A 21,722-nucleotide genomic window follows, 5' to 3' on the forward strand; every position below is an offset into this window, starting at 1 on the left:
AAGCATTTATGTACAACCGACATTGCTTTAGTTTTCAACAAATCAATATCTGTGTTTCTATCTTGTGGTAAAAATACAAATATAAACACAAGCACATAGTGTAGATCTGTGTATCTATGTACGTACAAGAGACCTGTGTGGGCAATACTACATTCCCTCATGATCCACCTTTGATTTTCACTTTATAGTTTTCATAGCTGTGTAAGAATCACTCATCTGTTGGGTACAGACCCATTTCGTGCTCACAGGCAAATGGACCCTAGGTGCAGGTCTCCCCCATAAGGCCCAAATTTATATATCCAAGTGCTCAATTCTAGATCTGAAAATCATAAGTACAAGCAATGGGTGTGTTTCCATAAGGGATTTAGAGCGGTTGAGCCATTCCTAAAGTGGCCATTTAAAGGTGAGGCCCAGCCCAGATGCATTTTGCACCGTGGAACTTGATGTGGAATGCATTTCATACAGATCTAGACGCTGAAGGAGGGGTGTGATAAATATCTGGACCACCTATCTAGCAGGGGGGGTCGACTCCCCCGCTATTTTTTAAGAATGTATTTAGCTATGAAATACACTTGATTGGGGTAGTAATATAACATCCCACCAGTCCTTTGCCTTATTGGGGTGTTGCAGACTAAAGGCAATTGCATATATTTGTCAAGTGATAACATTTTTGATCGTCTAAGGCAAGGGATTGGGGCTGTTGTCAAAAAATTGCAAGCACCTCTATCGCAGCTCTCTCCAACCAACTACAACTTCCTAGCTACAATGTTGAACACAAGCCCTTTGCCTATCTCCAACAAAACTTGCAGCTGGTGGACACACCTGGGGGCAGCAAGGGAATCCTATAGCTATGGACAACGGAGGAAAGCGCTGGGAGGCACAGTCACCCTACTACAGTGGAAAGGCAAAGCTTGTGCCTCCACTCCATCTAAGCTGCCCTCAACTTCTGCACCAAGCCTGAAGAAGCAAGGTTGACTTACTACATATATATACAGTTTCAATGGCCTAAGAGGGGCATATATCAGGTCTCATGCACAGAATTTATATTTTAATTATGATTTTAGAAATAAAGTCTATTTTACATGGACCATTCCTTACAGAAAGGCAATACATGAGGTCCAAGCTTGGGCACAGCCTAGCACAGCTTCTACCGTGCAGGCCAAATCCGTCCCGTCCCAATGGACGGATTTAGGACAACGGATTCAGAAGAAATCCTTACAGAAACGTATCCAACTTGGCCAATTTCAATAACAGTTGAGTGTAATTTACCATGCATATAGTTGTTGTGATCAATATAAGATTGGGCTTACCACTTATAAACCATGTGGGGGGAGCTAAGATACCACCCTTGAATGCTATGAATGTTAGTGAGGACCACCCCAACTTTGCGTATTCCATAATGCTAGACAACAAATACACTTGACCAGCCAGTCTCAGAAAAGCTATACGCATCAATACAGCCTTGAAAACCCTATATTACCTTGGTAATACTTTTTGTATTAGGATCAGAAAGCCTAGTCACCCTTATCTACTCACTGCATGTTTGATATTCCAACCACGAAATGTAACCAGGCAAGTACTACATCCACAAGACTAGACACACAGGCTTATCTGTGCCCGTGAAGTAAGTTATTAATAATATTTCTAAGTCTACCAACAATTTTGACAGCTTCATTATGGGAGATTGGCTTTTGATTTGACGCCTTGGCTAAACAATAATGAGCCGGCTCAACATTACATTAGTACTTATACACTACCCACTTTCTTTGGTAGCATCTTTGTTGTCCAGATCTTCTGCGTCCAGAGAAGGTAAATCCAGTGCCTTGTCCTCCTTGTCCTCTGCCAGACTGTGAAAATGCTGATTGTCTGAAGGATTGCAGTCTTTCATGTTGTAAGGTGGGTTTTCCAGCACAATCTTGTCTTCTGCCTGAGTCTCAAGAGCAACACTATGCTGATGTCTTGTGATATTAGCGGGACTTGGTGATACATTGAACAACTCTGTATGTGTATGCTTGGAAATCAATTGGTCATAGTTTTCTAACCTTATAGCGCTGGTCAAGGGAATTAACTCACTTCCGGAAGACAAAGATTGCCTGGAGCTGAGTGCTGGGCTACTGCTTCCTGTATCAGTGTCCAATCTCTTGACGCTTTGTGTTCCCTGTACATGGGTTAGCACAATTGTAGAGCAGTGATGGTAAATGCAAACCCTATTTGTTTGCAAGTTGTTTGTGTGTTGGGTAACATGGGCTTTTCTCTTAGGCATTATAATGAATTGATTCAAGCACAACAGGCCCAAGGGTTAGAAAGTGGGCAATATTACAGCAAAGGTAAATGATTGATAAGGGTATTGTAAATACTAAGTACAAAGATGCTACAAGGGACTCTTCCCTTGAGCACATGCATAATACAAGTCATAAAGAGATACCCGGATAACTGATGGGGAAATAAGGAACAAATGTAGGACAATATGAAGCTATAGGCAGATATATACAGAATGTACCATTATTATTGTCACAGTGCCAAGGACAATGTCATGCATATACCTCATTTAGGGCCAGAAGGAACTGGACCATGTGAGTGCGCAACCCCCAAATACCTTCCCTCTGTCAATGCTGCTGGCTGTCAAGCCGCTGTAAGACAGTTTTCTCAGTATACGGCGATAGGATTTCTAACAATCTATTTTATCAATGGGTAACTACCCGTAAGCATGAGTGATTTAGAAGTTCTAAATTGTTTGATCATTGGTCTGTCGGATACAGACCAATTCCGTGCTCACATGCAAGCAAACCCCAGGCGCATAACTCCCCCGTAAAGCCAAAAGGCACACATCCACGCAACCAACTCTAGAATTTAAAACACACTACCATGATCAATTTAGTCAATTTGTAATATAGTTGAACATAATTGACCATGCATATAGTCGTCGGGATCAATATACAGTTGGGTTTGAGCACTTATAAACTGTGCAGGGAGCTCAGATACCACCTCTGAAAGCTATGAATATAATTGAGGACCATCCCAACCTTGTGTATTCTATTATACTAGATGACAGAGGTGCTCGACCGGCCTGCCTCAGAAAAGCCATACGCGTCAGCGTGACCTTAGTAGCTCTGTACTATCTTGGTACCACCCTTTGTAATAGGATTAGAAAGCCTAGCCGTTGTTATCTTAGACGCCCAATTGTGGTAATTGCACAGGAAGATTAGTGGGAGGGATCAGGCAGATTTTATTTATATTGCTTCAGCTCAATCAGTCACACGTTGGCGCTGGCGGCCTTTGGAGGAGGTCTAGCAAGCTCCGGGCAGCTTTCCAGAGTATGTATGCGTGCATTGTGTTGCACTTATTGCATTCACAAATTTGCACGCTGGTATAAGATGTAGACCCTGAGTCATTTAGAACATGTTATGAAGTCTAGAAAAGGGAGTACCCACCCTCTCTAGATTTCAATGACAATCCTCATCATTTCAAAATTAGACTTGCAGGCCAAGGTCACTTCCAACGGATGCAATGTAATTTGATATGTTTCTAGGGTCTGTATTTACATCCAAGGAATCTAGACTGCTCTGACTTCTAAACTTTGTTCTAGATTGCTGATTTTGCCTTGCGGGTAGTCACCCAATATGTATATACATTTATCTGATTAAAATTCAGGCTCGCTACAATTTGACAGTTTCCAATTGTTGATATTCAGCCTTGTTCGGGAGCCACATGCATTTTTGTAGTTCAAAAAACCATAAAAGAGCCCGCAATGTACCCCTGAGTCATGTTGGATGGCTATGGATATTATCTAATTCAATAAGGGAAGTTGACCCCCCCCACCCGCTAGACAGGTAGTTTGGACATATGAAACACCCGCGCTCTAGCATCTGGATCTGCACTTGACACATTTCACATCAAGTCCCACGGCAAATAGCACATCCGGGCTGGGCCTTGTCTCTAATTGGTTGCTTTAAAATGACTTTCAAATCACATTATTTGCTGATCCCAAACCTTATTTAGCCACATTTCAAGGTCAAACACGGAGAGAATGGGTCCCTGAAATCAGGGTTTAAGCACGCATCCATGGTTTCTCTATATTTGGCTAACAATTGTGATACTAAGGGGAAAGCAATACAGTGCTCAGGGTTTGCAATAGATAGAAATATTCAGCCATCTGCGGTCTGCATGCTAAATATGGTCAAAGCCTTTGGGCAAGGTTATTTCTTTCGATGTTGCTGATCAAATTGGGGTTAGGGGGAAAAAATTAATTACTTCCTATCCGGCAGCACATGAAGTTAGGTTAAAACCAGGTGATATTGGCTGTCAGGCATGTCACAGTTGTCGAATCAAAGCTGTAACAATCCTTGTACTTAAAAGTGGTAATAGCCTCTAAACCAAGACCTTACACCCACTCAACTTCCCCTTGAGCAACTTTTCAATCTGCAGCTTTAAGCTACACTTTCCAGTTTCAACACTTTATATCACTCTCATCAGCTATGCCTTTGACTCCTCTTTCGCACTCTGTCCTTTACTTGTTTGAAGCTGCTGCCATGAATGAGGCTCATCCATTCCACTGTCCTCCTTGGACAAGCAGCGTGTGGAGGTCCATCTTTGGACTTGTACCACTTCCACAGTATGAGGAGTACGAGGATCTGGAGATTGATGTGGTGGGTGATGCTGACCCAGAGTTGGATGCAAGCAAGGATAGTGGTTTTGCAGTCCCTGAGGCTGTATTAAGGTCTGTCACCAAAAACCGGCGCAAAGCACTTGGGTTGGAAGAGCGTCATGCTGCAGAGAGGTTTTTGCAATACTTCTGGAGTACTTGGAAGGAAGACTATGCAAGAGGAACACCAATCAGGGAGACCATCAAATCCACTGCTCGAGGAGGAAAGCGGGGTGGGCCTGATTCTTATGGCTATACTGCGTTCCGGAGTCTGGTGCTGGCAATGATTAACAGGAAAGGTGGCGTAATGAGTCAGGTGGAGGACATCTTGACCAGAATAGGAGCAACTCCTGCCAACATTTGGAAAGACAATAGGAGTCTGAATAGGGTAAGTGGTAAATAATCCAAGATATTGTATCATTTAACTGTTTTAATTCATACAGGAACGTCCAGCTAGTAAGCGGGTACTGGAACATCAGGTGCCTATTACAGACAGCCATCAAAGGATTGAAGAGCGTGATGTGCAAGCTGCATTGGCTCGAGGTTTATTTGGAGACCATGCAGTTAGCAGTCGTGGGACAATTGTTCCTGAATATATTCCAGCAATCCGCTGCTTTGCTCAGCGGAAGTATGAAAACGAAGCCCAAAGCTTAAAGCGCAAGGTGGCTACCTCATTTTCCCGGATGCAGAAAGTGGATGCAAAGCTACAAGGTTAGTGAAGGAACTTTTTCTAAAGGATTGGATTTAATACCTTTCAACCACCAGAGGCTCAAGAGTTGAAATCGCCTGCGGCATTGCGTGGTGCAACCAGTGCTTTGGCCGAGTGGCGAAGGACAGCTACGGAGACTAAGGAAGTTGATGACTTGCATTTCCATAGCAGGGAGACTTCACTGAAGCAGCTGTGGTTGAGTCTTGGTTTTGGTAATTCCGAAGAGGCTGGAAGTAAGCTACAAAAAATACCAATGCGTCTTGGATGATGTGCTAATATAAACTGTTCAACCAGAGACTTCTAAACCAAAGGTCAAGTCTGCGCAGGGAGCTCCAACCGAAGCCGAGATGCAAGCGGCTTATGCCTACTACCTTGAGGAGTACTGCCATGGCATTGGTTCGTTGGATGAGTCTGAGCTTCCTGTTCTTGAATCTGGAATTGCTGGTCTGCATAACTTGGCAGAAGGAAGCCATGACATTGGTGTTGCGCATCTCATGTCATTCTCAGCCGAACACCTGTGGAATCTCTTGGGCTTACCTGGAGCGAATCAATTCCCATTTGCAGAACCTGGTGCCAACAACACTCTGAACAGCTCTACATCTCAGCACAAAACCCGTGCCGTACCATTTTGGCATCAGCTAGTAGGGACACTCAAGATTTTGGAAGGTGCATTCACACAGAGAACAGGGACTCGTGCTCAACCAGCTTTACTATGTGACAATGTTGGACTTGGGAAGACAGTCCAAATCATTGGTGTTATTAGCATGCTGGAGCACTACTACAAACAGCAGGAGCTTCCAGTTGAACAGCGTCTTGCGCCGCCTGCATTTACAAAGGGTAAGCTTTTACTTGCAATATATTTGGTACCTGCTTGAGCTAAATGCTTTCTTTCATAGATAATGGAACACCCTACTTTGGTGGTGAAAAGAGTATCCCTAACCTACCATCAATTGTAATTGCTCCTCGTACGCTTGGAAACCAATGGGTTGAACAATGGAACAAATTCACTCAGCTTGGCAGTTTTGTTGTCATTCGTTACACTGTTGACAATGGACCCCTGGAGACCTTTTTCAGTGATCCCAAAGGGCCATACAAGACAGCAGCTGGGCAAAACTTGGAGCATGCAGGGCGAGTGATTATTATAGCAGACCTTTCGGTAAGTATATTTAAATGGTGCCAAAGTTTAGATAACAAAACAGTTATGACTATTTTTCAAGGCAATCTCTAAGGAGGCTAAACGATGCTTGCAACCACCCCCAGAGCTGAAAGGCAAGGATGCCAAGGAGCACGAGGCTAAGGGAGAGGCACCTGCATTGAAAATTGGTGTCAATGCTGCAGGCTCCTTGTTTGGTATGCGCTTCCGGGTAGCAGCAATTGATGAGATACACAACCTCCGGAACAGTAGTCATAGTCAACGAGGGGTCCAGTTCATTAGCGAGTCTTCATGCTTGGTCATTGGTGCAACAGCCACACCTTTATTTACCGCACTCAAGGTGAGAAGCAGATATTTTTTGTCTATAAGTCTTTTTGTTATTGACCATAAGCGCCATCTATATGTAACAGTGTTTGTTTGCCCTTGCACAAAATCTACGCTACCAGCCACTACTTGGTGACAAGGGCCTCCAGGTTTGGAACGAAGTGCAAGAAATGCTGGTGGACGGCAGCGAAAATTGGCGACTCAACAGCAAAGCAATTGTGGAAGCAACTATTGAGAAAGAAGTGAAAGAAGTGTTATCATTGGCCAAAATCAGCTCCCAAGATCCTCGTGCTACTAAAATCAAGGATGACGTTTGGGCTAAATACGAGAATGAGGACCAGCAAAGTATTCTCCGCATGATCCATTTATCCAAACAACCAGTCAACATCCTGCGTTTGATTCTTTATCCCATCATGATCCGTCGTACAAGTGAGTCGCTGGACTTTGCAGGAAAAAGAATTTTGGATCTTCCGTTTGTTCAAAAGTTCATTGCTTGGTCCCCAATGAACGAAGAGGAGAAGGAAATGCAACATTTGATTAATCAGGAGCATACCCGACGGAAAACCACAAAGTAAGTATCTTCATTTCTGCTACTATCTACAACTGCTGTTTTTTGTTCAGTATACATGTGTGATGACTGATAGCATTACCCGTCCATCATAGGAAGAAACAGGCAAACAAGCAAAGAGCTAAAAAGAAGGGGAAGCAAATGCAAGAAACCGCCAGTGAAGAACAGGAGGAACAAGATGGGCTAGACTCTGAGGGACAAGTGGAACGCAATGATTGCAAGAATATTAGGTGGCATGTGAGTCAATTCTAACAATGGGGCGCAACAAGTGTGACAAGTGCTAACCATGTCGAAAAGAATTTTCTCATTGATCAAAAGTTTGCTGGCATGTTGGCTAAATTGGGAGAGCTGCGCTTCAAAGAAGAGAGCTTAGAGCTTGAGCGCGGCACTCTGACCAACCATATCACTGACAATTGGACTGCGGAAAATCTTCACCAAATGATATCAACCAGAATGGAATGCGTATACAATCTGGTGATGTGGTTCTGGGATGGTAATCCACTGCCAATGGTTCTTTTAGAGGATGGTACTGTGGATAAGACAAGAGCTGTTTGGGAGCCTTTACCAAGTGAAAAACCTCGAAAGTTCTTGATTTATGTGGAGTTCCACCAGCATCAAGCGTTGCTTGCAAAGGCGAGTATCTTTACATCTAGCTAATGATCTCAGACTCCATAACTGATGATTTGAATTTGGTCAGATGTTTACTCTGAAGGGCAGAGGATTTGTCTCATATGATGGGTCCATGGCTACCAACCATTGCCAACAATCAGTTGAGAAATTTGCAAATGACCCAAACTGCCGGATTATGATCATCAGCAATGTTGGCTCAGCTGGGCTAAACTTGGTCCAAGCCTCAGTTGTAATCATTGTGGTATGTGCAAATCATTACTTGAAATACCCTATGATATCTTCTGACATAAGTAATGACTGGCAGAGCAGCGTTTGGTCAGGGCTTGAACTCAACCAGATCATGGGCCGGGTTGATCGCCCTGGGCAAGAGCGGGATACGGTTGTCTACAATATCATGGCACCAGAAGGCATAGACTTGGCGCTCAATGTTTATGCTGACAGTAAGGCACAGCTGTCTGACCATTTTCTAAACTCGCGCAGAACCTTGCAAGATGTCTATACCAACATAGCCAACCCTCACTCAGACAGTCAAGATGAGTCTGACTCTGAGGGTAATGATCTGGTAGACTCTGGGCACACAGTAGTAGCCTCAGAATCTAAAGTAGGAAGCCGCAAGCGCAAAAACAACAGCAGCACAGATACAAAGGATGCCAGCCAAGCTCCAAAGCGCACCAAAGTCAAGACCTCCACGTCCAACTTGGGGCACAGAACAACACCTGTCACTGCAGCTGACCCTGCACCGGAACAGACCAAAACAGTCACCCCTGATTCTGGTCTGACTGGAAACTCTTTAAGCGCTATGGTAAGTGTTTGTATGTCAGCTTCTTTTCTGAGCACTAATCAGCATATTCCAGTCATTAATATCAATAGTTAGTGCAATATTGTAGTAAAGCACAGTGGGTCTTTGATCCTGATCACCTTGCCGTGTAGCCTCATGCTATTGATAACTTGCCAAATAATGGTTAGTCATCTTAGGATATGTTGATCCGCAATGTTATTAATTAAGTATGTTCATTGATTTACATAGATTCATGTGTGGATGCTCTCCTTCCCCCCCAAGGGTCTTCTGTACAAAGTGGCACAACAGCACAAGGTCAAACAAGTAAGTAATTATTGCCTCTTAAACAAGCTATATAAGAAAGAACATATATTGAGAAACTTGCCAAGACATAACCAACTCCCACCGCAATCCAAACAGTCTTGCCACAATAACAAGTACCCAGCAAAAAGGTAAAGACAAGGTCAAGATAGCCAAGCTTGTTCAGTCATCTGGGGCTCATCAACATGCAAGTGGGATCTCACAACACGCAAGCAAACAAAAAACAATTGAATGTGAGAACGCTTTTCATACAGACTTGCTGAAAAAATTGACAATGTGATGTCTTGTAGCCTTAGGATCTATTCAAGCCAAAATACGCTTGGCTTCATCTTCTGTAGATCAGTCTGTCAGAAACGTAGCTGCTAAAGACTGCTCAGCAAAACAGAGCTACAGTCAACAAGTGACAACCGTTGTGCAAAGCAGAACTAGGGATGATGTCTTACCTCAAGGAATCCCTTCTCTTACAGAGAACAAGTTGTTGGGTTCTGAAAGCGCTACAGTGGGCCTACCAGACCAAACGGTATCATCAAAGCCTTCAGGTGCACTTCTGGAGCCATTGTCTCAACAACAGGGCCCATCTAGCTCAGCTGTAGGCCAAGCTCAACTTGCGCCAACTCCCTTGAGTGGAGTTTCTGTGCAAAAAAAGGTGTTCAGTCTGAAGGCTTCACGGCTCTTAGCTAATCGCCACCTTGTAAATGGCAAGAAGTAATTCTACTGCCATTTATTGTCTATCTTCCTAACCGCTTCCCTGCCATGTTTTACAAGCTTGTATATTACTGTTGACTATGCTATTCTATCACAACTTATAAACTGGGTATGTTTCCATAAGGATTTCTTCTAAATTTGTTGTCCTAAACTGGTCCGTTGGGACAGGACGGATCTGGCCTGCACAGGGGAAGCTGTGCTAGGCTCTGCCAGAGCATGGACCTCATGTATCACCTTTCCATAAGGAACAGTCCATGTAAAATAGACTTTATTACTAAAATCATAATACAGTTGACTGCCACTGGGTGACTACCAGTAAGCAAGCCAATGGTTGACTACCTGTAAGGTAGAAACTGGCATCTGGAGCGTCATTTAGCCATCTGGACGTTCCAGACTCTCCGGATGCAAATAAAGACCCTAGCCAAAAGTCAAATTTGTTAGCATCCGCCCCAACAGCCGCCAAGGACCCCCTTCCAGACTTCTGGAAGTGAGGTCAGACAACTAAGTCTGGAAGGGGGGGGTCACCCCCCCTTCCAGACATGCAAGTGAGTCTAAATTATTCTAAACTGCTCAGGGTCCAGTCTTGGCAGCCATTTTGTATGCAGACCACAATTTGTACGTACCACAAACACATTGTAACACATGCATGCAACGCACAAAAATACAATAAAATGTTGACCTTTGTAATAATGGTCTCTGGCGTCCTCAAAAATGAGGTGGTCATGTAAACGCAACCGTTGTTCCAAGGTCCCCTGTTTCCGTGGCCCCATATACCTTGCAAGGACCTCATCCGCGCACAAGTAGTGGGGCCAAACACGCCAGACATGTCACAGGCTACTGATTTTTATTTCTTTATATACTCATATATGACATTGGGTGACTACCCGTAAGGCAAAATCGGCAATCTAGAACAAAATTTAGAAGTCAGAGCGGTCTAGATTCTTCGGATGTAAATAGAGACCCTGGTAACAAATCCAATTACGTTGCATCCGCCGGAAGTGACTTTGGCCTGCAAGTCTAAATTCTAAATCATGAGGATTGTCATTGAAATCTAGAGAGGGGGGGTACCCCCTTTCTGGACTTCATAATGCGTTCTAAATGGCTCAGGGTCCACATCTTATACCTACGTGCAAATGTGTGAGTGTGATAAATGAGACTCAATGTGCGCATACATGCTCTGGGGGGCTGCCTGGAGCTTGCAGGGCCTCTTCCAAAGGCCGCCGACGCCAACGCGTGCCTGATCGAGCTGGAACAAAGTAAATATAAGTCGCCCGATCCCTTCCACCAATAGTCCCATGCGATCACCGCGCCAGACAAGGCTCTGGTTGCAGGTTTGGGCGTGTAAGATAACGACGGCTAGGCTTCTGATCCTATCACAAATTGTGGTACCAAGGTAGTAGAGCTGCTAAGGCCAATTTATATTCTACACAAATTGTGAGTTTGATTCTGAAATAATCATCACTATTTACAAAGTTTTATCTCAGGGCAAGTTACAACACCATTGTGTGAAGGAAATTTATGAACAAAGCAATAAACAAAAGGATACTACACCAAAGATTACAAGTATGGAGCATATTCAAACAGCTCTCAAGCAAATGAAAGAGGAGCTTAACCTTAATTTGAGTTTAGATTCAAGCATACAAGTCCCTTTGGAAGTTCAAGACATGGCACTTCTGTCCAGTTCAAATAGAAATAGTCACAATGATATAGCCACAAGCCAAAAAGAGTTTATTCATTGACCAACATGGTTGTCTTGTTTGTTGAATGATCCTGCAACAAATGTACATCCATTTAATGATAATGTCTATCAATGCAACATTGAATGAATCTCATGTCAACAGATGTTCCTTTTCTGCTTATGTTTGCATGAAGCTCCTGTCTTAGCCCTGGAGGATTGCACTCAGAGGAGCCTTTGTATGGCTTCTGAATTCAGCACAACTGGATCTACAAACATGCACTATAGGAAGCAACTATACATCCTATGATATGCGCTGCTGTGCTGACTGTATCCATCCCGCTTTGAGCAACAGTTCATTCTAGTGGAAGCTTCTGGTACCAACAGCAACCACCCATTCTACTATGCCCAAGTTTTGGAATATTTCATGCAAAGTCTGCATGAGTGTTCAGCTACCATTTCAAAGATTGGAGTTCTTATGGTGTGTTGGTTGGCATATGACACATCCTGCTGTTTGGGGTGGAAGGCTAAGCAACTTGAACGCCTTTCATACTACCTTGACAACCCAGACAACACAGAGAGTTAACCTCTGTTTGACTTTATTTCTCCTTCCAAGTGGTTTGAGAGTACACCTTATTCCTGCATTGGGTCAGGAACAACCTATGAGTACCTATACAGAGAGTCAAAATGGCACAATGGGTGACTCCCCGTAAGGCAAAATTTAGTATTTAGAACGCAATCTAGAACTGGGGGCGTTCTAGAATGCTCGGATGTAAATATAAGACCCTTGAAGCATGTGAAATACCGTTGCATCCGCCGGTGCCGTTGCTCAGAGGAATTCTAAATTCTAGATTGCATCGGCATTTAGAGAGAGGGTGACCCCCTTTCTAAACGTTTAGATACATTTTAAAATAGTTTGCAACTGTATTGGTGTCTGCTGAGTGCGCGCATACACTTGAGGTGACTGCACTCATATCCTGAACAGTACATAAACACAGAATATATGCTATTCAGCGGCCTAATGCACATTGCAAGCGGAATTCTATAGCTATCAGATAACTGCAAGACCTGTACCAAATTGTTGTTGTATTGCCATCCATGTTCAACGTACCTATTAGGCGTCACTTGGTTCACATCCATATCAACCATGGCACAACCGTAGTAAAACAATGTAAAAGTTCAAACACTGCCAGCTACCCAAGGCGGGTTGCTCCTGTTGCTGCTGGCTCATGGTCCAAGCGCATGCAACATAGCGTGAGCAATGCCTAAAGCTGCCAGAACGTTTTTGAGCATGGTACAGTTCCGCGCATATAAACTCTGAGGGCCGCAAGACAACCCACATCTAAGTATTTGCACTTCTTCATTGATATTGGTTCATCTATCTATACATTTATCTATCATGCCTCCTAAACCAAAGCCAAAACCCAATAAACCCCCCAAGTCAGCCGATCCAACTCCCCAACTTGATCAACCCAAACGCAAACGTCTTACCCTACAACTACACAAGCCTGTTTCCCAAATCACGTCTACGCCCATAGTTGTGATGTAGCCGCGGTTATCTCAACTATGATATAGGGCCTGCCAAGATGAGGCAACGCGCGGTTCTGGCTGTAGATTCGCGCGAGTAAGAAAACGGCAACTCGGGTTCCTGACCCTACTTTGGAGGGTTGTACCTAGAAGATACAGAGCCCCTAAGGCAGCGGCGATACGTAGTTGTTGCCTGCGACGAATTGAAGGGCATCTTCATCATCAAGTATAAGTGAGTATATGAAATCGAGGTGATCCTCAAGTATTTCCATGACTTTTGGGGTGTTTGCCTCACCCCCGCCCTGTTTAAATACAGCATATAGAGGCTTTGTATCCATTTCCACAACTGTATGTACAGGTCTTTTTGATTAAATTCTATTTCAAAAGCTCTCAAATCCGGTCGCTTGAATTTTTATAAATTTAGAAACTGATCGCGCAATTCCGCGATCATTGGCCTTACGGAGGGACATAGTCACGGGGTCCTACTTGGCTGTTGGCACGGAGTCGGTCCGTATCCGACGGACCGATGATCAAGCGATTTAGAGATTCTAAATCGTGCTCTTGCTTACGGGAAGTCACCCAATATATCAATGAGAAAGGTGACTGGAATTATTGGTATGTAATGAGGTACAATCTTACTCTTATATTTTTAAACTCTTGGTTGCAAGTCTAAATTACATTATAGGTTTGTTGACAGAGATATGATGATATACCATGGCAAAGCTATTGGGCATCACAATGGTAGGCTGGAGGGAAACATGCCTACAAACAAATCAGAGGATAATTCCAATCAGCAAATAGTATTATCAGATGAGGATGCAACCAACACCAACACTAACACCAACACCAATGTGAACAATGCTACAAACAAAAAAACTGTCAAAATTGAATTAGAAGAGGATGTTTTGGGAGATGAACCATCTGAACAGGATTGGGAGAGTGAGGGATTCAAAAGTGAAGAAGATATGGGACCTGTACAGTATGACTATTGAATAAGCATTTGTTTCTAGCATGTCATATGTACATAACAGTAGTAACATTCTATTCCCTTACATGATAGCCTGGAATCTACATTGTACTGTGGCATGGTGGACATTGTGCATCTATACCTTGGTAGCCAATTAATGCCATGTCAACCTTCTATAGGTCTGTCAAACTCTTATAGCCCTGACAGAATGTACACATAGTATCAGCCACCCTTGAGAAGGCATGCACAACTGCCAAACACCTCATAATCAACGCAATATAGATAATAACTACATGGTGTTGCAAGGTGTTATCCAATTTCCTGATGCTATTGATCTGGAACTCTACTAAAACTAGAGCATCAGCTCTATGGTTGGATTTACAAGAAGGAGCACAATGGACTTTGCTTGAATGGTTATCTTACTTGTAAAAAGGCCTGTCAACTTGCAGGAGAGCTGGATACTGAACAGTCAATTTCACACAGCTACACCATGGTCATAGTACATTAAGTTTTTAACCTGCTTGATCCCCACATAGACCACCCTCATTCCACATTCTTGTCTTCCACCTTGCTGTTATAGATAGGGAAAATAAGCAGCAATTGAATGTACTCTAAAAGGAAAGTAAGATACTAAAAGAGGGAGAAAGATAAAAATGGTAGCTGGTTAACTATAAAAGGTAATAATCTTATCAAGAAATAATAGAAGAAGTCTAAAGCTAAGGGGTAAGAGTATTAAGGTTACTAATTAACTTGCTAAGGGAACAAGGTACTTATCATCAGGGTGACCTCTACCAATAACTAGTAATAGGAGTATTACTAAGTAGTAGGCAATGCAAGGTACAAGTAGAGTAGTGTATAACCTAAATATTAGTCTCTGGAGCTCATTGTAATTTTATTGAGATCTATGCTAATTTATTTCCCTGTCTCCAATGGCTGACAAGGGGGTAAGGATGTTTTAGAAGCACCAAATACTAAGTATACTGCCAGGAAGTTTTAGCAGGGTTGCAACCAAGCTATTTCTAGGTTCCTGTTAAGAGTTGTGTAAGTACAGGAGTAAGAATGAATTACTATATACAAAATGTATATGGGAATAACCAAGAACTAGTATTAAGAATCAGAATATATGCAGAATATATGCACAATATAGGCTAGGTTATCAGGAATAACAACTCCTAACAAATAGTCTAGCAACTATCAAGTGCAGGTGGTTGGTTATGTATAGTACCTTAGACTAATGTTACTTAAGCCTAAGTGACTAAGGGTATGTATACTTAAGGTCTCTGGGATAGTACATTAAGTAAGAGGGTTACCTGACTAATGTACAGGATTTATAGGATTTGCCTAATAAGTATAGGACTTATATATGCTTAAGTAAGACTTAAGACTTATGGGGCTTACCTAAAATAGATCTAGGATTTATGAGATATTGTAGATAAAGCTATCTACAATATGGGGGGTATGGTGGATTGAAACACTATCATTCAATCACAACAATCCTTACAGTATCATTGCACTATACTCAATGTTGAACTCAACAACTGTGACAGTCAAGGGGCACAGGGTTGCAGTAAGTACACTAATAGGTGACCCTGTGTCTGTTGGGACTGGCCTATGGTCTTAATGTGCCGAATAACCTCCATGCTATTTACAGTGAGTCAATCACTAAAGTAAATGTGCAGATAAGCTGTTAAAGGCTTGTGTGTATATGTCAATATATAAGAGTAAAAGTGGGATGCATCAGAAGCGTCTTCACAGGGTCCTTTAATACCCTGAGAAGGCACACAAACAAGTATATACATGATTGATACCAAGAGGGGGTACAGGAGGTACATGTGGCAACTGAAACACTTGAGGGAGCCAATACTTTGGTACATAGTAAACAAACAACAAATCCTAATATTTGCCCCAAGGCAATGTTTGCCCCAAGGCAGTATTACCTGTGTGGGTCCTTAGATGTCCCAAGGCTAAGTGTTTCATCCTTGGAGTAAACAGTCCCAAAGGTAGGATACTGCTGCATTGGGTGCTTACAGTAAATGGGGCATAACTCTGCCAAATGTTATCCGTTTTGGGAGTTTGACCCAGCGTTCTGGAGCGCACCAACAGGCACACCTAAGCGCAAGCGATTTGGCAGTGTGGGATGCCCGGGTGATGGAGAAAAGGCACATTTAGTGCGTTGGCGCTTAAGGGCTGATTAAGCGCTGGAGCACTTGCCTATGCAACAGGGGGGACCCTGAATATTTCTGTGTGTAGCCACAAGATAGAATCTTGAATAATAAATACTACAAACAAGAGAAATATTACTTGTTACTGTTTATCTACTCATCTGAATTTATATATATCTAAATGAGTGAGAAAACAGCCTATATGCAAAAGGCATTGCATATTGAGGGTATTCCTGAGGTTCATAGGTTTTGTAAAGGTCACTATTGGGTAGAGGGACCTTGAAAACCTCAGTTTGCATCTTTATCTCACTTGTTTACTGTAAGATTACTAGTGTAATTAATAAAATAAGTACAGATTAATGAAGAAATGTCATATCCATAACAGTTCCCTGTATAGTTTGGGACTGTCCTAGAGGCTGCATGCACCAAACTTTGGAACTTTGAGGCTGCTTTAATATGTATGATACTTAGAGAAATCAATAGAAGATGTCTTCAGAGTCACACTAGGCTGAGAGAGGATGTAAAACTGAGATGCATTCAAAAAGGCCAGTTCAAGGGGCTACTTATACCCTTAGAGGCCTGTGATTACTATATACAGTAGAGTAAGGTACATGACAAGATGAATGGAGCTGAGATGTTAAGTGAGAGCCTGTCTCATAAAGCCATGCCTTATAAGAGTTAGCCTCCAGTTCTAAAAATATCCTTTCCCCATAAAGACACTTTAGGGAAAGGCTGAAACAAGCTGTGCTCTTAATGAGGCCCATACCTTCCTCTTAGCTACTCAGGTTAGTAGCTTGTGGAAAGCAGAGTGCTTACTTAAGAACAGCCCTTCAGCCAAACCTAAGTTATTAAGTCTTTCCTCCAAAGGACTGTTTCTGCCTTAATACTTCAAGTATTTACATGATTAAAAATAGTAGAAAATATGGGAGAAATCAAGGAGTCTTTCTATGTGCTTTACAAATAACTGTCTACACCATCTCAAAACTAAATTGTGTTTGCTTATTTCTTCTTCTTTACTTTGCAGTCCTTTACTATTATTTCCTATTCCATAACAGGACTACATAAGGAGGTGAGGCATACAACTCTTTCTTGCCTGCTCCCACTATATAGGATTGCTAATTAACCTCCTGGAGCCGCTATGAAAGAGACCCAAGGGCCATCCAAAATAATTAGAATAGTGACCCAGCTACTTTACACATGTGCATATGTCCAAACTGTCATGACCCGTGCCTTTGCTGGCATGTCTCCTGACCAAGCCACCTACTAATAGGATATTCCACAGTCTTTAGAAGGCTGCATTTGCTCACATATATGCAGTCAGAACTGTCATTACTCTAAGCACTCATGACTTAGAGACTGACAGTCCACCAGGGTCACATGACCCCCCCTACAGTCCTTCATCAAATACTATAAAACTACTACGGATCTGAGGTGGGGGGGGATGACATAATCTCTTCTATAATAATATATTATTCAGACCTTGCCAAGGGCCTTAACATTGGCCTGCAGCTAGGGGGCAGGGGGAGTGCAACATCCCCAGCAACATATATTATTCATATATCACTGTGCATCACATATACTATATATCTTTGACAATGGATATATGGTCACAACCCTTGCAGATATGGGTTATGACACAAACTAGGGGGGATATGCCTTGAAACACTGTATAAGGTTAAAATACTGAAAATAAAAATGTGTATTTAAGTACAAATTGAACTGAAATCAAGGCCAATATATGCTAACTTTAAATATCAATTCTCCATTGGTCTGATTTGTACAGAGGAAAGCATACCAACATTGTAGTTCTCAGGCCAAATTATACTAGAAAAAGATGTCTATTACTGATATACTGATTTTCAAGATCTTATCACACCATAGTGAAATAGATAATTTAGACATATGTACCCCTTATTGACAATAGTAACTAGTGGAAAATAGGGTAATTTTATCTACTCTATCCAGATATGGGAGTGAAAGTTACTACATTTAAAAACTGGCTGTGCTATAGGACATTTTATACCTTACTTCCTTATTGTGCTTGCAAATATACATGTCAATCTATGCAAACTAGGCTTACTATCATTTCTAAAAATTGTGGTATTTTTTGTACCATATATTTATATGTAGGAGCAGTGCTTACAGAGCATAGGACAAGTACTAGGAATAAGCATGGAAGTGCCAGCATTTAGTAATTACAAATAAGCACCAAAGGTTGGCAGGGTGCACCAATGCCAATATCTTGGTGGTAAATAGGTATATTAGCATGGGGACAATTACCACTATGTTGGCTATGCTGGCATCTCACCTCCTGAAAGCAGTTGTCTGATTCTGAGCCAAACTGATGGAGAAACTAATGATTTAAGTTTCTGGTGCTTTCTATGAGTTCCTAACATGCCCAAAGGCAATTCTTAGCATTCAGACTAATGGATTTTAGTCATAAATGTACTAGAACATTCTATAAATAACTCTAGGCCTCTCTCACTGGGACTTATTGTCCTTAAATGGTCTTGGCAAGGTTCCTATGTATCAAATAGTTCAGAGGGTACCTCTCATGTAACTTCCCTTTTTGTACATCATGTATATAGTTATTTGTGCTCCCTTTGGGGTATATAAAGCCCCTGAGGGAGACTCTTGAATGCATCCCATCTTTCACCCACTTTCATCAACTTTTATCCCTCTTGTAAACCTAAAGACCATTAGATCTTCTCTTCTCTTAGTTCAGAGTGCTTTATTTTACTTTCTTAGCCTCTTTAGCTCACTTAGCTTAGCCTGTAGAGTATTGTGGCACATATGGCTTTCAGTAAGGTCCTAACAGACACTGGGTGGCTTGGAAAGGCTTTAGTGTAACCCTGCACCACTTGAGTAACTCAGTGGGGAGAGTTTAAGGCATTGAAAGCAGCATATCCACTCTAGTTAAGTGCAATATTGGTCAAACAAATTGCTGATAAATTCAGATAGATAACAGTAAGTGACTGAGACTCATTATTATATTTCATGCTATAGGTATTGGTACCACCAACCACCTGCATCTGCAAGTATTTGCTAGATTACTTGTTACTTGTTGAGTGTAGGGCTCACCCTGATTAATAATATTGTCTACCTTTATATAGCTGACTTCTTACCATTTATATCCATATATACTTAATCTACCCATTGCTTTACTATATTCTGTATATCATTAGATAGTCCAAATGCCCTATTCTTTAACAGTCATCATGCTATCATTTTACATGGTGTGGTGAGTGTGATTGGTACATTGTATGCAACTCTGTGTGGGAGGGGTGGCAAGTGGTCATTTGAGTCCTACTTTATAATGGGTGGTATGATAGCATACAATGCATGCAGCTCTGTATGGGTGGGATGGTAGGTGGTCATGTGACTCACCCTTACTTTGAGGCAAGTGATATAGTTGCATACAATGTATGCAGCTTTGTTTGAGAGGGATGATACCTGTAAGTTGATACTCTCTAGCTTATTGATACATGGTATATTCTGTTACATTCTTTGATCATGTTATCATGCTTTTATGTTCTTATTGCTGTTACATGGTGTGGTGGGAATGGTTGTGTAAATGTTGTTGTTATTGTTATTGTTATTGTTATTGTTGTTGTTGTTGTTGTTGTTTTATACAACTTTGGGTTGGCAGGGTGTATATAGTCATGTGACTTACCATAGTTCTACAGAGGGTGGTATGATAGTGTACTAGCGCAAACAAAAAGTATCCGGACAAGGTCACGTGCCCAATTTCCTCTTTCATCACAATGCCCCCGTGTCGCAGTAAGGAAGTTTCGCAGCTGAATTGAGGTCGCATTTTGGCTCTACATGATGAAGGAAAAACGTATAGATATATTGAAGAATGTACTGGTGTTCCGAAATCTACAGCTTGTGATATTGTGGCAAATTACAAGAAATACGGGTCTGCTACCCCTCGGCCCCGGCCTGGTCGCCCACCCGCCCTATCCCCTCAAACTCGGCGGTCTATTGCACGTTATCTGAAACTCTACCCAGAGAAACCATATTATGCAATTGCCAAGCTCGACGGGACTGTTACCGAGCGTCAAGTTCAGTATACTGCAAATCAAATGGGCCTCCAGCGCTATGTTGCTCGCCAGCAGCCGTACCTCTTGCAGAAAATGATTGATGCTCGACTTGATTGGGCCGAGAATAACACAAATCAAAATTGGGATTGGGTAGCTTGGGCCGACGAGTCCACAATTGACACAGGAGAGCAGCCAGTGCGACCAAAAGTTACCCGGAAGCAAGGAGAAGCATATCTACCCAAGAACATGGTCCCAAGCTTCCAAACTGGTCGCCAAAGTGTCCCTATGTGGGGCTGCATTGCTCACGGCAAGAAGGGCCCATTGATTCGGCTCGAACTATCGCCTCGCATTGCTGGAAAGAAGGGCCGCTCAAGAGGCGGGGGGCTCACCTCAGCAGGGTATGCTGAACAAGTACTCAAAGGTCCACTCAAGGAGTTTTTGGATGAATTAGAGGCTGAGCGGGGTCACAAGATCCTCATCGTCGAGGATGGAGCACCGTCGCATAAGGGTCCACAAGCACAGGAGGCCCGGGCAGCACTGGGTATAGAACAGCTAGCCCATCCATCGGGCTCTCCCAATCTCAATGCCATCGAGCCCATATGGCGTCTCCTCAAATCACGCGTTTTCAAGGTGCCTGGAGCTCGGAGAAATGCTGACAAGCTTTGGAAAGTGGCCAAGCGGGTTTGGGATGAACTTACAGTGGAGGATATCAACAAACACACGGGGCAGATGGATGCCCGGGTTCAAGCTATCAAAGAAGCTGAAGGGGGGCCTACTGAGTTCTAGGCAATTTATTCGAGCTAAATATGTATATTCAACTTTATTTTCTATGTTAACATTACTGTACATCGAGAAAAATGGAAGCCGGTGAATATGGGGGGTCGCGTTGGTCACGTGTCCGGATATTTGTTGTAAGCGCTAGTACATTGTACGCAACTATGAGTAAGAGGGGTAGTAAGTGATTATGCAACTCACTCTAACCTAGAGGTGATTGGTATAGTTGCATGCACTGTACACAGTATTGAGTGAGGAGTGAAGCTTATAGTATGTTCACCCTGACTATGGAATATGTGCTAAATTATTTTAAGATTTTATTATGTTGTTACATTATCATGCTTATGTGGTGTGGTAGGTGTGGTAGTGTACATTGTGTGCAACTCTGCCTGAGTAGAGTGGTGGGTGGTCATGTGACTCACCCTAATGTAACTGTGGGTGGTATGGTTGCGTACCAAGTACGCAACTCTGCATGAGTAGAGTGGTGGATGGTCATGTGACTCACCCTGACATGACTATGGGTGGTATGGTTGCGTACTTGGTACGCAACTCTGCATGAGTAGAGTGGTGGGTGGTCATGTGATTCACCCTAATATAACTGTGGGTGGTATGGTTGCGTACTTGGTACGCAACTCTGCATGAGTAGACTGGTGGGTGGTCATGTGACTCACCCTAATGTAACTGTGGGTGGTATGGTTGCGTACCAAGTACGCAACTCTGCATGAGTAGAGTGGTGGGTGGTCA

At 42.7% G+C, this 21,722-nt stretch overlaps 4 protein-coding genes across 4 annotated transcripts; 3 read left to right on the forward strand and 1 right to left on the reverse strand.

Moving 5' to 3' along the window:
- Positions 1-1,607: 1,607 nt before the first annotated feature.
- RhiXN_07557 (DDE family endonuclease) lies at positions 1,608-2,263 on the reverse strand (the record flags this gene model as incomplete). The annotated part of the gene is made up of 3 exons (XM_043327373.1): positions 1,608-1,708; positions 1,762-2,158; positions 2,207-2,263. The coding sequence occupies 3 exons, from the start codon at positions 2,261-2,263 to the stop codon at positions 1,608-1,610; spliced, it is 555 nt and encodes a 184-aa protein (XP_043182758.1).
- Positions 2,264-4,475: 2,212 nt separating this feature from the next.
- Positions 4,476-10,321, forward strand: RhiXN_07558 (SNF2 family amino-terminal protein; the record flags this gene model as incomplete). The annotated part of the gene is made up of 12 exons (XM_043327374.1): positions 4,476-5,030; positions 5,086-5,353; positions 5,408-5,584; positions 5,646-6,188; positions 6,248-6,507; positions 6,569-6,844; positions 6,915-7,399; positions 7,492-7,633; positions 7,694-7,870; positions 8,094-8,267; positions 8,331-8,828; positions 10,181-10,321. 12 exons carry the CDS (start codon positions 4,476-4,478, stop codon positions 10,319-10,321), a joined length of 3,696 nt encoding a protein of 1,231 aa, XP_043182759.1.
- A 2,583-nt stretch (positions 10,322-12,904) lies between these two features.
- RhiXN_07559 (uncharacterized protein) lies at positions 12,905-14,024 on the forward strand (the record flags this gene model as incomplete). The annotated part of the gene is made up of 4 exons (XM_043327375.1): positions 12,905-13,029; positions 13,081-13,115; positions 13,171-13,264; positions 13,718-14,024. 4 exons carry the CDS (start codon positions 12,905-12,907, stop codon positions 14,022-14,024), a joined length of 561 nt encoding a protein of 186 aa, XP_043182760.1.
- Positions 14,025-19,925: 5,901 nt separating this feature from the next.
- RhiXN_07560 (Transposable element Tc1 transposase) lies at positions 19,926-20,990 on the forward strand (the record flags this gene model as incomplete). Its single annotated transcript, XM_043327376.1, has 2 exons — positions 19,926-19,941; positions 19,996-20,990. The coding sequence occupies 2 exons, from the start codon at positions 19,926-19,928 to the stop codon at positions 20,988-20,990; spliced, it is 1,011 nt and encodes a 336-aa protein (XP_043182761.1).
- Between the last annotated feature and the right edge of the window lie 732 nt (positions 20,991-21,722).

This window comes from Rhizoctonia solani, chromosome 9 (assembly GCF_016906535.1).
Source record: "Rhizoctonia solani chromosome 9, complete sequence".
NCBI lineage: Eukaryota > Fungi > Basidiomycota > Agaricomycetes > Cantharellales > Ceratobasidiaceae > Rhizoctonia > Rhizoctonia solani.